This window comes from Emys orbicularis, chromosome 2 (genome assembly GCF_028017835.1).
Source record: "Emys orbicularis isolate rEmyOrb1 chromosome 2, rEmyOrb1.hap1, whole genome shotgun sequence".
NCBI lineage: Eukaryota > Metazoa > Chordata > Testudines > Emydidae > Emys > Emys orbicularis.
Genome location: NC_088684.1, coordinates 114,163,014 through 114,178,895, shown reverse-complemented (window position 1 = coordinate 114,178,895; position 15,882 = coordinate 114,163,014). Strand labels below are relative to the sequence as shown.

The window sequence follows — 15,882 nt, the reverse complement described above, 5'->3', positions numbered from 1 at the left end:
GAAATATATGCAGAGCTTTATTCAAGAAGCATTGTATGTTTAACAACAACAGGGAAAGATGGTTCTGTAGTGTCCATTCTAAAGTCTCTTAACTGTAAAAACATTAAACAACACAAATTGTTACCCATCTGATTTTGTGAGACCATCCTGTCTTCAATGGAACAGTTCCACTTCAGTGACCAGGGGCACCTCCAGAAATTCTTCACGTGAACCACGCTCGCCTTGCGGCGGCTGGGCGCCTGTCCCATGGGGCTGGGCCCAATTCCCAGCTCTGGGCATTGCAAATTGTCATACAGGGTCACAACCACCCTCAGGTTTGCCCAGCAACCACTCCATCCAGGAGCTACTGAGCGAAACCTGAGTGGCATTGTGACCTCGCATGCCAGGTCGCAACGCCATTTGATTTGGGGGCCTCCCTCTCAAATGGGAGGCTAAGGCAAACTGCCCCTTTCCCTTCCCCCCACCACCTCTGGGCAAACCTACTGTCCAACTGGTACCCCTGCCATTGCTATGCACCATGCATAATACACGTGTGGCTGCGGGCACCACTGACCGTGTCCTTGAAAATCTTCTAGGACTGGCCTTTTGTCACAGGATGATGATGTATTGAAATATGACGCACTATAATGACATGAGATTTTACCCCATGGGCAAACTGTTAAAGGTTACATTTTTAATACAGACATCCAAATGGAGACCTCTTCAAAGCCCAGAAAGGACTGGAAAGGAGCCGTTGATGATTTCATAAGCTTCATTACACAGAAATCCTCAGTGCAATTCAAAGAGCAACTTAGATTTACTGTAAATCTGAAACCTGAAATAAATCTCTCACGGACCTAGATCCAGATCAGGGACAGAGTAACGCATTCCTGAGGTGTGTGTGGAAGTCCTAAAGAATGGATCAGTGGTCCGGGGGCACTGTAGATGGATGAGAAACTTCATAGTAGGGGAAGCACTGGAGAGAGTGGGTCAACAGGATGCATCAAGGAGTTTCAGGATGGTGAGGGAAGGCAGCCGAGGCTGCAGATGAACATCACAGGGGTTGTTGAGGAGTCTGTACAAATTGTTTCCTCTTCCTTCTTTCGTATGGCAACTTAAAATGTGACAGTTGTTTCCTGTATGGCTCAAATGCTGATAGCCTAACCCACAGAAAGTTCAGTTTGGTTTTGTAAACTGGTTTTTTGCCTGTGTTGTCCTGGAAGTCTTAATTCCAGCTTCTGTGGATTTCACTATGTACCTACATCTCTCTCTAGTTATTTACATAGCGCTCATCACTGCGCAGGCTGTCTTGGCCCGTGAGAGTGTGAATACAGTGCCCAGCGGTCGCACCTCAGCCTTCTCTGCAGCTTCTTACTGAACATAGGGCCAAAACTTCATGTTCTTCTTCAGGTGGCCTCTGCACATTCCCACTCTTGGGATGAACTGACAGTGCATCTTGAACGAGCAGAACCTTCAGTTAGCAATGCCCGTTGGGGAGCACTCTCCTGGCCCCTGCTCCTCCCCTTGCAGCTCCTAATGTCAGGGCATGGCACACAGACTACCTTCGTTCCTTCCAACCACAGGAGCAGATGGACCAGGAGCCTTGCCAGGTCTTTGGATCATTCCCTGTGCAGCAGCCTTCAATTAGATTTTAATTAGTTCTACATTATTCTTTTCTTTTCTTGTTTTTTTTTTTTTAACTAAGGATCTGATATGTCAGAATTAACAACAGCAAAGAAACCAGGGTCCAAGGGGGTGTCTCTTGCCCTGCCGTTTTTCTAAACTCTCCCTTTGGTAACCTTAGAAATGACACACCTGGTTTTCAGTGTTCTGGGTTCACTTTCTAGAAGTAAGATTACCCTGCCAGCTCTCGATGGTTTATTAGTGTCCGCAGTAAGTACCTGGCTAATCCATCATCTGGACAGACAATTTAAAAGAATCAGACACGCTATACCAACTGCATCCTGCCAGTTCCCATCCTGGCAGACGCATCCAGCTTCAGTTTCGTTGGTGGTGGTGGTTGCCGTTCAAAGAGCGAGAGGAAGTAAAGTCCACAATCTGGTAACGCCGTATGACAATCTCTGTTTAAGCAAGGCAGCCCATCACACCGTCCAGAGAGAATAATGCTGCTTGACAAACTCCCCAGATGTGCAGAGACCACTTGAAGAAGAATGAAGTTTACTCACCTGTAACTGGAATTCTTCAGGGTGGACTCTGCACATTCATCCTCCCTGCCCACCTCCCCCTCTTCCTCCAAATCCTAATTTCAATTTTGTACCTGGGGGGTGGGGGGGGTGAAGAAAAGAACTGAGGTGGTTGGCCCACCGGGCACCCATGGTATAGCCCTGCCCTCCAACCATTCAGAGCCACGAGGAAAGGGGCACTCCAACAGACGCTGCTACTAGAAGCTACCCCAGTATGACCTGCACCACTGGCATATCCAAAGTGTGTGACCATTCAGAGTCCATCTTGAAGAATTCTGATTACAGGTGAGTAACCTTCCTTTAGAGATTCTGAGTCATCGGGAAATGCTGCAAGGAATTTATCGTCTGTTACCGGTGCATGAGTTTTGATGGAAACTGGGGTGGATAGGGTAAGAGTAAATTCCCCATTAGAATTTCCATAGAACCCTAAGAAGATGACGAATAAGTGACGGGATACAGCAACATCTTAGGGCTTGTCTGCCTGTGGCGAAAAGCCCATAATAGCTAGTACACAAGAGCTATTCTGCACTAGCTTCCCATGTGGACACTCTTACTCCTCACTAACAATTCCTTGGTTGATATAGGTTTAGCCACTTTGGAAGTGGATTAATCTAAACCCCACAAAGGCACGCTTAGTGCAGAGCAAGTTCAGCATTTAGTTGCATACCCAGTAACATCCTCAGGGCAGATTGCTGAACCCTACGTTATTCTTGGCTATACAGGGGATCGGTGGTTTGGTTTGCCAACCTGAGGAGACAGCACTTTGGTTTGTTTTAGCTTGCAAACGGGGTTATCAACAAAGGTTGAAATTAGCTGCTGTTTTATCTCCAGAGTTCCTGACGACATTGAAAGAAATCCCCTTCTTCCCCCCACCCCTGCTTCCATACAGAGGCTGGTTCTGATCTCATTTACACTGATGGAACTCTATTGACTTCAGGGGAGTTCCTCCTGATTTCCCTAATGTGAGACCAATATCCAGCCCCAGGGATTATACTCCCCAGCTCCCCAATATGCACACACATGCACCCCCTGTATACACCAGAAGGAGGAAAAGATGCATGTATATCTCATTGGCATCACAAATGGGAGCAATGAGATTTCCCTCTGCCCATATTTTATGTTGCTTAAAAAAATGTTAGGGCTCATTCCAGATATTGACACTGAAACCTGTACTAGTGAACACCAGCCTTTTTAGGAAACTTCCCGTCCTAAAACACTGCCCCAAAGCATCCCTAAGCATACTGGGAGAAAGCTTAGCTTCATTAAAGTCTGTAGCAAAACTTTCATTGACTTGATGAAGCCAGGACTTCATCCACTGGGTACAATTCTTCTCCATCTTTTTTGGTAGACCACCTTCATTAAGCAACCAGTTTTGTCAGACTCTTGACTGAATGCTTCAGGCAGGTTTCCCTGTTTTTATAATGGTCACGTAACCCACCTGACCATTATGAGGAGGCAGTCATCAGTTTTACTAGTTGTCCACTAAGTAGTTATTTTTGACCCAAGATACGGTAACTCATGAGATATAAACTAAATTCCCAGCAAAGGTCTCAGAGCAAATCACCTGAATGTCCTTGCCATGAACAAACACTGAAGTGGCATATACTGTTTTTCTGCTTAAGGACCCAGTCCTGCAAAGTACTGAGCATTCAGAACTCCACTGAGGTCAGTAGGATTTGAGGGTTCTGTGCACCTTGGAGAATCAGACCCACTGGGAGCTGAGGATGCTTAGCAGTGCACAAGAGGTGCTCGTCCTGTGCAGTATTGGACCCTAAGAGAGACTGTAAATAACAAGACTTAATCCAAAGAGAGAACCAAAATGAATTGCTAACAGATCAGTATGTTAACTATGTAAATAACCGATAACTGCTGTATTTATTGCTGTCTGTCTAAAGCACACACATTCTTTGTAGTAGTCTCTTATTTTATTTATTATTACCAGATCCTTATTTGGTTTAACATACTGAGTATTTAGTGTGTGTAAATATGATTTTATTATAAAAATTATATATGTGAGTATATATAATTATTAATATTCTTCGTATTACCATAGCACCTACGAGCCCTACTCCTAAGCTGTTCAAGCCTTTGTTGCAATTTTGAGCTAACACACCTGAATGAAATAAACTTCAAAGTTCCATGGCATTGAAGCCGCTTGGTGCCTGTGCCTCCTGGACATGTGAGAGGCACCACCCATATACCCACACACCAGCTTGGCACTGTATGCCACGGTGCATCAAACAGCATCCTCGTGTCTGCCTCCTGCCGGGAAAATAAGCAAATTATTTAGTATGGCAACATCGCCCAAATATTAAACCAGGTTAAATGTGGAAAATGGGCAAGGAGCTATGAAAGAAAAAAAGCCTTCCCTCACCCCAAAACGACTGCAGTAATTTATCAGTCAAAGTCTGTAAAAATTGACTTCAATGTTTCCTTTGAATCCATCTTTTGAAAACTGCATTTAGTTTACAGGCTTTCATCTTTTGATCAAATGTCATCACCTACTATATAAATAGGGTATTAAATACCAAAAAAAAAAATCCTACTTTTAAATAATGCCCAGGGTCTGTCATGAACTGCCAAGAGCTCAGAAATGAAAAGATAACACAGACACTTCATCCTTAATTCATGTTGTGGGGAAAAGAAGCACATTGAGGCTAATAAAAGATGGAGTGTCAACCTTATCTTTGAATGTCCTGGCTTTTCGTTCCAGCCTTGATATTATTTAAATGTAGCGGTGGTTTGGGTATTTTCTTACTGGTTCATTTGCGGTTTAGATAAAAATTTAGAGGAGAGATAATCATGTTTAACTGCTGCAGAGCTGCCTGAACAGCAATGCTGTAATATTAACAGAGTTGACAGCATTTGTTTCTCTATTATTTTAAAAGGTACATAACCCCTAATACATAATTTACAATCATATTTGATGTGAGCTGTAATACACAGAGAGAAGGACCATCTACAAGATGGAAATTACCATGGTTACAGCCCAAACATGTTTTGTTTTTCTTGCTTTTGAGGACAGAAAAAAACATGTTCAAGAACCATGTATTAACCCTGATATAGGCTATAAATAGCTCCTTACCATGTTTTGCAGGTGGTTGTTTTGCTTTTTCTGCCCTGATAAGTAATAAGAGAGTGTGTTTATAACATAATCATGTTTCAGCCAACTTTATTGGTTGTTGGTTATCTCTGTAGTGTTGACAGAACCACAGAGACAGTTGTACTTTATACACATTTCTCTTTTCAGCTTGACTGACAAAGTACTGTGTATCCCTAAGATAGCTTTGTATTATTGTCTGGAACAAATAGTTCACAAAAGTATCAAAAAATATTGTACAGGCCGAGATGCACTGTTGTTTTCAAAAAACAAGATGGTCTGGGATGTTGTTAGCAGAGTTTAATGAAGCCCCACTTTGACATCACAATGTGCATTTTCCCCGTCCAACCCGGCATACTCAGTGTCTGCTGTTTTTCCTGAGCGTGGGATTGGGCATAGGCAGTAGCTACTGTTCTCAGGCCACTGTTAGTACAGTTTGCGTAAAAGCGATTGTAATTGTTTTAATTAAATACACACCACAAAATCCTCCCATAAAACTCTGACTTCATATCAAAGATGGTGTGAGAGAAAATAGCTGCTTTTAGAATCTCTGCAATTTTGGCTGCATCAGCAATATTTTGCAAATAGTAATCTTTCTTTTTTCTGCTGTAAACTAATAAGGTCCTTCCCTGTTAAATCAGCCTTGCAGAAAAGTATTTTCATCCATACAGTAGCAGCAGCAAATATAGGAATTAACCCCATTCACCTCAGCGACGTGTGAACACCAAAACCTAACTGGGACCATTGAAATGGTATCATTATTAAGTATGGGCTTTTTTTAATCTTTGTTCCTTTAAAAAGCTTAGGAAATGTACCATTGAGGAAAAACTGTTAATGTAACATTGGAGTTGCACAGAAATCACAAAGGGTAAATTTTTAAACCATCTAAGTGATCTTCAAAAACAATTTAGGCACATAGGAGCCTAAAGCTCATTGAAAGTCACTAGTATTTAGGCGGGGAGGTATTTAGGCACCTAACTTGTATTGATTGACGGCCTAAATACCTTTGAGGATCTGGGCCTAAGTCAGTTTTAAATATGGGACTTAGGCTCGTAAGTCACTTAGACATTTTTGAAAATGTTGCCCTTCGGCTTATTTGAAACTTTTAATCAAAATTAAGAAATGCAAAAGCTAAGATTATCCCAGCACTATTAGCTCAGCTATGTTGCACATGTGTAGTATTTACCATTTCTGTTTTTCTGGTTAACTGGGTAGCATTATATGTTATGTATATAAAATGTTGAATGGCTTACTCAATCCATTTTCCATTTTAATGCAGCATTTTGAGTTGGCGTAGAATGCCTTCATAATGTTGATTAATTTTGTTGGAATTCCATATTGTTTCACAATTTTCCACATTGTTTCTCTATTTACACTATCGAATGCCTTTTGAAAGTCCACAAAATTGATGGCAAGACTGCCTTGGAATTCAACTGTGGTTTCAATAATCTGACTCAGGGTGAAAATAGCGTTTGTGCACGATCTCCCTTGTGTAAATCCAGATTGTTGTTCACGTAGGATGGTATCCATCTTTTCTTTCATTCTGTTCAGAAGGACTGCTGCTAATACTTTTCCTGTGACAGATAGAAGTGTTACTCCCCTCCAATTTGAATAATTATTTAGATCACCTTTCTTTGGTAACTTGATTATGATATCGAGGGTCCATTCTTCCAGCACTTTCTCCTCCATCCATATTTTGTTGCATTTCATCACAAATGTCTGAGAAGAATATTGGGAATAACATATAGAGATAGGAATACAAATGAAGAAGTCAGAAAAATTTCTGGACAAGGCACCCTCTCACAAATAATCTACAAAAGAAGACATCAGTGGCTGGGACATACGTTGAGAATGGAAAAAGAACGCTTACCAAATACCGCCCTTGAATGGAAGCCAGAAAATGCAAGAAAAGAGGAAGACCGCGAATAACATGGAAACGAACAGTTCTGAACGACATCAAGCACCTCAACATGAAATGGGAAGATTTGGAGAGAAGGGCAGTTGACAGGCAAGGATGGCAAATGTGGGTAGCCCAATGTGCAGCAAAGCACGGGACGGTCTAAGGTAATATAAAATGTATTTTGTGCCATAAGGCTTATTGTATGGGCAACATGGCCAAGTTAAAATTGCTATTGGAACTTTAACTTTTGCAGTTTCTTACATACTGTGAGTTTAACTGTTCAGCCATAATGCTGGATTAATGCAACTGTTTGCATCGAATACGTGTATATATAGTCTCTTCTTTAGAAAAGTACATATAATTCCAATTGACAGTAATGGGAATTCTGTGCATTCAAAGAGAATAAATCCCTTACAGCCAAATTCTGCCCTTGGATACATGCACATAGCTGACTACGGTATATGTGGACCATGGGCATATTATTTCTGATTTGTGTTTTTAAGTATGGTTGGCCTACATTTCTGCAGAACTCAGAAAAATTGCTTTGGAACAATGAAGATGGTTTCTTGACATGATGCAATACGTGCCTGAAATTTTTTCTTGTAGTCAATATAATCTGTTAAAAAAATCCAATATACTGTGACATAAAATCAAACTATAGCATAAAGTGAAAAGCTAAATGAGCAAAAGCCATCCTGCCTTCCTTTCCATGAGGTATTACAATGGTAAGTAATGGCGCTTTGTCACCTTTTGAGCATAATTCAGAAAGGAATAGGCTCACTTCCTCAGCCTGCAGCCTCCAGTGCAGCAAAAGAGCACACATCACAACCCAGGAGTGGGCGTGGGCGGTGGGGAGGTGCTAGGGTGACCAAATAACAAATGTCAAAAATCGGGACACTTTTTGGGGGGGTGGGAGGGGGAATATAGTTGCCTATATTAGACAAAGCCCCTAATACTGCAACAGTGCCGATAATATCGAGATGTCTGGTCTCCCTAGGAGGTGTGTGAAGGTGGCTAGTCACCTTTGTGTTCTCCTGATCTTCCTGTGCCTGTGATGCACTGGGCCAGTCTCTGGTATTAGCTTGACGTCTGCTGGGTATCAACAGTAGCCAGGGATCAGTGAAGCATAGGGATGTTCCAGCCAGTCCCTCCCCAATCTACTGCCCCTACTCCAGCTATAGGGGGGATGGCATATAAGTTGCTATGCCGGCTCTGTGCCACCGAGGGATCCTCCTGCAACCAGCTACTCCAACTCTAGGGCCTTTTTGCACCCTCATATCTGGTATTCAGAAGGCAAAACAGTGGTTTGTCTTCCAGCCACTGAATATGCAGAAGGTAATTAAAACCAATGAAGCTGACCATGTTACCTTTGGGACCTACTATCATTATGATCATTCTGCCTGTAAAATAACTCAATGAATAGCACTGGCAGGTGGGGAGGAATTAAGTTTCAGTGCCCTTTCTCCCCTTGTACCTGCAGCTGAGCCAAAGGCCCACAGTGGAAGAGCTGCGTGAGAAAAAGATCCTCATCCGCTTCAGTGACTATGTGGAAGTGGCAGATGCTCAGGACTATGACAGGAGGGCGGACAAACCCTGGACGCGACTCTCAGCCGCCGACAAAGTAAGCCCAATGAGCTTAGGATCCAGTAGCAGCTGTGTATTGATCACAAGGTTCAGTAATGCTGGTGTGACACGACACTGCGAACAAGGGCCTAACCTCAATTCAGTCTCCTTCCAAAGGTGGCCAGGGGAAAGGCTATAATGCCTGGTCTGCCCACAGATTTTGTACCTGCCTAACTATGCTGGTTAGGAATGTGATCGTAATTAATATAGTTATGCCAGAACATTCCCTAGCGTGGATGCAGATATACCTATATAAAGGTGCTTTATATCAGCATAACTTATTCCCCTTCCTATACAGGAATAAACTATACTGGTGTAACCTCTTTTATACTGGCATATAACTGCATCAACACTAGAAGGATTGTACTGCTTTATCTATACCTGTAGAGTTAAAATAGTATGGCTTTTGTATGTAGACAAGGCCTAAGAGCGGCTGGCTGGAAGGTAGAGGGTGAAATGCCTTTGGGAGGGTACTGACCATCCAGAGTTGCAGGGCTGTATTGAATCCCAAGCTGATGAGTTTTCTATTCCTTTTCTGCTGATGTTAATGTATTTTGTTTTCTTGTTGTAAATGTTAAGCCTCATTTGCCAATCCCGGTAAACCAGGACTAATCCCAGTGAAATCAATGGAGTTACACTGGCATAAAATCAGCTTTAGAGGGGAATCAGGATCTCTGAGGAAGAGACCTTGCTGACTGCCCTTGTATTTGTGCGTGTGTGTTGGTTGGTTGCGCTGAATAATTCTACCAGTTTATGGGTGGGGAGCTCCTACAAGCAAGGTTGCACATGATACCTGGAGACAGAATTAATGAACCAGTAGCGCAGTGGCACTCACTAAAACTGTAGTCACATAATTAATCAATCCTTGGGTGCAAAATGTCAATTGATAAAATTGTCAAAAGCACCTGTCCAATAGAAAGCCACTGGGTCTCAGTTGCTTTTGAAAATTTTAATTTTATCTTTATCTTAAGACAGGAGGGATAGAACATGATTTTGGATCACTTGATGATTGCCCTGTTCTGTTCATTCCCTTTGAAGCATCTGGCATTGGCCACTGCCATAAGACAGGATACTGGGCTAGATGAACTATTGGTCTGACCCAGTATGGCTGTTCTTATGTTATGTTCTTTCCTGCTCCCCAAAAGTTTTTTAACCACCTAATTATTGTCTTATGTGCCATATATATTGAGAAAAGCAGTTCTCTGTATCAAGTGCACCTTTTTTTGAGTGTTAGTGGAGTCTGGCACATCAGTTATTCCTATATTCTACCACCACATTGAGTCTGTGGTGGGAATCAGCAGCAAAGGGCTTACTGCCCTGACATTATATAAATAACACTGAGGTTGCAGAAAGAAGGTGGACTGTATTCACACTTCAGGCTGTTTCCACTTGTTTCTTTGTCCTACTATGTAGAGTGCAATGTCTGTCTCAAGCAGAGACAAGGTGATAGCGTCCACAAAGTGAGACAGAGAAATTTAAACTTTTTATTGCCGTTCTCAAGACAGACAAGACTATGGGCCTGAGAAATGTTACACCCACTCTTTGGCCCCTTTACATTGCCACTGTGATTTAAAGGGTCCATAGTTTAAATGGAAATCAGGATCTAAATTTTTTTTTAATGTGGAACTGTGTCAGCCCAGCATGTTACCACCAGGCTGTGTAGTCCAGTAGACAGGAAATAAAACTGGGAGCCCTGATTTCTATTCCTGACCCTACAGCTGACTAACTGTGCAATTAAGGCTTGTCTACACAGGCATGTGTTAGCAGTTATACCAGTATAGCTAAACCAATATAGTTATATCAATATAACTACCCATGGGGACATTCTTATTCTAGTACAAGAGTGGCTTTCTTCAGTTTAGCTTTAATCCCTTCCAAAGCAATGAAAACCAAACCAAAAAAAGCCTTTACTTATTCCAGAATAAGACTGTCCATCCTGGGCATTATGTTGAGATAACTATATCAGTTTCAATTCACATCTTGGCTTATACTAATATAACTTTCCTTTGTGGACAAGCCCTTAGTCAAGTAACTCAACCAATCTGTACGTTATTTTTCCTCATCTATAAAATGGAGATAATAGTGCCTGTCCAGCTTTGTAAAGTGTTTGTAGATCTCTGACTGAAAAGTAGTATAAAAGTGCTAAGTACCAGTATTAAAAAGAAAGTAAATATGGGAGGGAAATGGAGCTTGGACCCTTATTTATGGTGTATGTTGAAGGCCAGTCTGTATCACTGAGTTCTGGCGGTCGCTGATCAAGACCTCCAGCAAAACAGAGGAAACAAGGCTTGATATTCCTTCTGCATGTATAAGGGAGCAAAAAAAGTGCACAAATCTATTTTTCCCGCTTGAGGTCAGGTCCTATGGAAAATATCCCGATTGCTGGCATTTGCAATGCCTGCTTTTCCACATCCATCATTTACACCATTTAAACAAAAAATAGAAAAACGAATTGAAACCATCTCTGACAAAACCAAAACTCCCTTATTGAAGATTATTCCCCTCCACAGCTACTATTCAATAACTTTCTGTCTTCACGGGCCAGGGCGAAGATTTATTGCAAAAATATATTTTTCTAATGGATTTTCTGTTTGTCAAATTAATCTTGCTCTCCATGTTCTGGATGTGCGGAATTATGTTCAGTCTGACCTCATCTTTACCAACTGTAATGGTTTGAGGAATAAAAAGGGCATGTTAAGATCTCACCAATAGATCAGGAATGCATGGGGTAATAGATTTCAGACCTTGTGGGAGCCGCCTGTGTGGCCCTTCACAGTCACTGAGGGCAGGTCTTCACTACAGGGGGGGGTCGATTTAAGATACGCAAATTCAGCTACGCGAATAGCGTAGCTGAATTCGACGTATCGCAGCCGACTTACCCCGCTGTAAGGACGGTGGCAAAATGGACCTCCACGGCTTCCCGTCGACGGCGCTTACTCCCACCTCCGCTGGTGGAGTAAGAGCGTCGATTCGGGGATCGATTGTCGCGTCCCAACGAGACGCGATAATTCGATCCCCGAGAGGTCGATTTCTACCCGCCGATTCAGGCGGGTAGTGTAGACCTAGCCTCAGGCAGCAAATCGGTCTGCTGAGGGCAGACCCTTGAGCTGCTGCATAAACAGTCAGTCTTTTCAGTGATAGATAAGGCACAGCCTGACAGTCATTTCCAAAGTAAATAAAACAACCATGCTGTATGTAAAGCGCACAAAGGGCCCAGTTCTGCAGCTCATGCAAAGAGTCCTTGTCAGAGGCAGTGCTGGCCCATTGGGGGCCCTCAGCAGGAATATTTTGGGGCCCCCTTAAGCTGCTCGGAGCCCTAAGCAATTGTTAGGCTATGTCTACACTGCACACCTTACAATGGCACAGCTGTGCCTCTGCAGCCATACCGGTGCGATGTGTGCTGTGTAGCCGCTCATTGTCGCTCTCCCGGCGACAAAATAAAACCACCTCCAATGAGGGGCGGTAGCTTCGTTGTCGGAAGCACGGCTCCTGCCGACGAAGCGCTGTCCACACCGGCGCTGTTCGTCCTTAAAACTTTTGTCATTTAGGGGGGGCGGTTTTTTTCACACCCCTGAGCAACAAAAATTTTAATGACGAAAGTGCCAGTGTAGACATAGCCTTAGTCTGCTTACGCCTAGCATCTGCTCTGGTCTAGATGAAGGCGGTTTGCTCTTGGATAAATCACACTGGCACATATCCCGTTTTGCACTGATGTAATTTATCTGTATTAGGAGGTTATACCAGTGCAGATTTCCTTAGACATAGCCCCTCCTCCCATGAGTAGCACTTACCGGTGGGACTACTCACATGAGTAAAAGGTTTCATAATTAGGCAGTAAGGTAGAAGCATAAACTGATAAGACCAGCGGGGGGGGGGGGGGGGAAAGTCAAAGGTTTTTCGATCTTGGGCTAGACCATCAACAGTGAGACTGCTTGGAGGCTAGACATTCTTCAATCTGGGCCCAGTCCTGACCCCCGGAAGTTGCAGGATTGAGACTTTAGTGATTTGTGTGACATACTATCCAGTTATTCTAGCTATTTTAGAATTTGGTGCTATTTCCGTTGCTTAGTGCCATCTCCTGCTGGCAGGGCCGGCTCCAGGCACCAGCTTATCAAGCAGGTGCTTGGAGCGGCCACTTCAGAGAGGGGCGGCACGTCCAGCTGTTCGGCGGCAATTCGGCAGACGGTCCCTCACTCCTGCTCGGAGCGAAGGACCTCCCGCTGAATTGCCGCCGCAGATCGCGATCGCGGCTTTTTTTGTTTTTGTTTTTTTTGTTTGGCTGCTTGGGGCGGCCAAAACCCTGGAGCCGGCCCTGCCTGCTGGGAGTTCTTTTTGCAGAAAGAATATTGTTTTAAATAAATAATGAAGCAATCCAAACTGTAAGATGTGTTGGGCTCCAAGATCATCAAGCCTCATTGAAAGTCAGTGGGACTTAGGAACTTTTTAATATGTTTCCTTGTGCCACAGTTGCCCATGCCTTTGGCACGTCTACACTGGAAACTGCTATGTGCTCTACGTAGGCCCACCCTTGCAGATCACTCTGAATTTTCTGCTAGTGCAGAATGCGGCCATCTGCCTGTTAAGCAACAGGCCAATGTGAGCATTTGGCACTCATGCATTTTTTCCTGCACTGGCTTCCAGTCTGCTGTGGGTGCTGCAATTCAAGGTGCTGGCATTTCTTACTTCTTACTTATGTGTCCTGCTGCAGCAGTTCTGTTTGACTGGAATGGTCTTGCTGCCTCTCCCAGAGGTTGACTTAATAGGGATAAGCAGCAGGGCATTCTGTGTGAAAGGCACTCCGCTCTGGTACTCTCTCCCTTATGGTCAGGCATAGTCCAAGTTTGGCAGCCATTCATCTGTTCCATATGGCTTTTTGTTCATTTTGCTTTTGCAACATATATGTGCACCCATTTGGGGGTATTTATTTGAGGGACCAGAACTAGGACCTATGTCAGCATTGTTTACAAATAACCTACCCTTCGAATAGATACAGCTCACTGAAACATTCTTCTGCTCTTGTCTTCATGTGATTTTTAGATCGGGTTTCTCTCTCTCTTTTTTTTAAGAAATATTTTAAAGAGCCTTGTATATGCTTTCTCCTCCACCTATGAGAACATCGTTTATGGCCTCTTTCGTGCTTGTTAAGCAAATATACCATTTTGAATAAAAAGTGAGCTTATTTTGTTCTCTTTTATTTGCATATTTACTGGTTTCTTTGTCATTTGCAGGCAGCCATTCGAAAAGAGCTCAATGAATTTAAAAGCACTGAAATGGAGGTTCATGAATTAAGCAAGCATCTAACAAGGTTGGATGAGACTTTTCTGTTTGTTTGTTTGTTTGTTTGTTTGTTTTAAGATTAACAATTAATAGTGCTGATTTCCAAAACATATAGGCATCCTCTTTCCCAAACATGCACACACCAGATACATAGCCACACACAAATAGCATTCACAATCAACTCACCACTCAAGACATACGCCCGTCAAGATTACAGGCTTGTATGCAGTTGTGTGTCATTTCCGTAACAATATTTAATCTCTTTTTTTATTTTGCTTGATTAGCAGGCTGGTCATTTTGCATTTCACTTGTTCTGGTATCTAAAATAAATGGTGTTTGTGGCTGGAAGGAAAAGGAAAGCAGAAAGGTTATAACAGCATTTCCTGTTGCAGAGCTCATACGTTGTAGGATGCTAATGCACTGCAATGGGAACACAAATCATATAGAATGCTCAGGTTATTCTATTACTGTGTTTCAGTTCTTTCCATAGGCAATTTAGGAGGAAATATCAAACTCAGCGTTAAAACTGGCACCCGTTCATATCCTTGTAGGCAGTGTGGGCAGAAAAGCCCTGGACTGAATGAGCCAGGAGCCTGAACTAACACGCTCATCCATAACAATTCAGGGTTGAGGCACATTGGTGGATTGGGAAGATTGCCTTACCATTGTCCATGCGGCTTCTATTCTGTAATTTTCAGAGGTGTTAAGTCCCTGGAAGTCCAGCTGAAGTCAATGAGAGCTGCAGGTGCTCAGCACCTCTGAAAATCAGGCTCTCTGTGGTTAGTAAAGTCCTACACTAGATTCACTTACATTTTTTTTTTCAAATAACAATTGTAGGAATTCATTTCAAGAAAGAGAGGTCTCATACAAATCTCTTTCAGTTAGTACTTAGGAATGCCCTGGAAAAGCATAAGGCTGAATTAATTTTGCATCATGTGGATCTTTATTTACATTTACATACATTATAATTGTGTTAAAATTGTTGCATAGTTTATGCACACATTCATTTGCAGAAATGATCCGCCAGCTAGCACTACGTTAACCGTCATATTTAAAGATGTGGAAAAAGGAGTGAAATAGTAACAAATAAGAATGTACGTGTGTGTTGTCTGGCTATGCCGAAAGAAGGAGAGGAGACATTTGACATGGGTTTAATCAGGCCACGACTTTATTATTAGATGTCTGAGACTACCTGGTAGATAACAGTGTACAGTCCAGGTAACCCCATGTTTATTCTGTAATTACCCGGGGGGCTTTTACCAGCTCCCCCTCTTTTTCCCTCCAGGTCCCTCCAGCAAATCCATGTCCGGGACCTTACCATCCACCCTCCACCCCCTTGTGTAGGAGGGTTAAGGTGGGCTATAATGGGAGGTTGGCTCCCTGCCGTACCAATCATAGGAGTCCCCAACCACTCCCTATTCGTTCCTTTAATGAACACCTCTTTTTAAGTCCTTTTCCAAGCCATTTATCCAGTCACTGTATACCTTTCCTATGGAGTACCTGCACTGGACATCCACCCTACACTTAAATAATGAGTTGTGACATATAGCCTACCGCCCATCACGCCATGCATGAATAGGCTCCTTCCTGAAACCCACTGTGGGGAAGGTGAAAAAAAACCCAACTGCACCCAAGCCAATATGGTGGTAAGGGAAATATTCCTTCCCAGTCCCCCTAAAAAAGGGGTGGCTGGCATAATGCCCACTGCAGGTGTTGACCAAACCTGGTATTTTACCACCTAAAAGGGAGGGAGGGTGGGTCCTGCTTCAGCCTTGGTCCGTGTAAAAAGGAAGGCTTCA

The 15,882-nt window shown here is 43.0% G+C and overlaps 1 protein-coding gene across 1 annotated transcript in view; it reads left to right on the top strand.

Annotated features, from left to right (window-relative positions):
• PHACTR1 (phosphatase and actin regulator 1) overlaps window positions 1–15,163 on the top strand; it is a 169,490-nt gene extending 154,327 nt beyond the window's left edge. Inside the window, exons 10-12 of the mRNA XM_065398332.1 lie at window positions 8,664–8,804; window positions 14,035–14,111; window positions 15,097–15,163. Coding sequence (XP_065254404.1) covers window positions 8,664–8,804; window positions 14,035–14,111; window positions 15,097–15,163 — 285 coding nt within the window. The remainder of the gene's footprint in view (window positions 1–8,663; window positions 8,805–14,034; window positions 14,112–15,096) is intronic.
• Window positions 15,164–15,882: the final 719 nt, after the last annotated feature.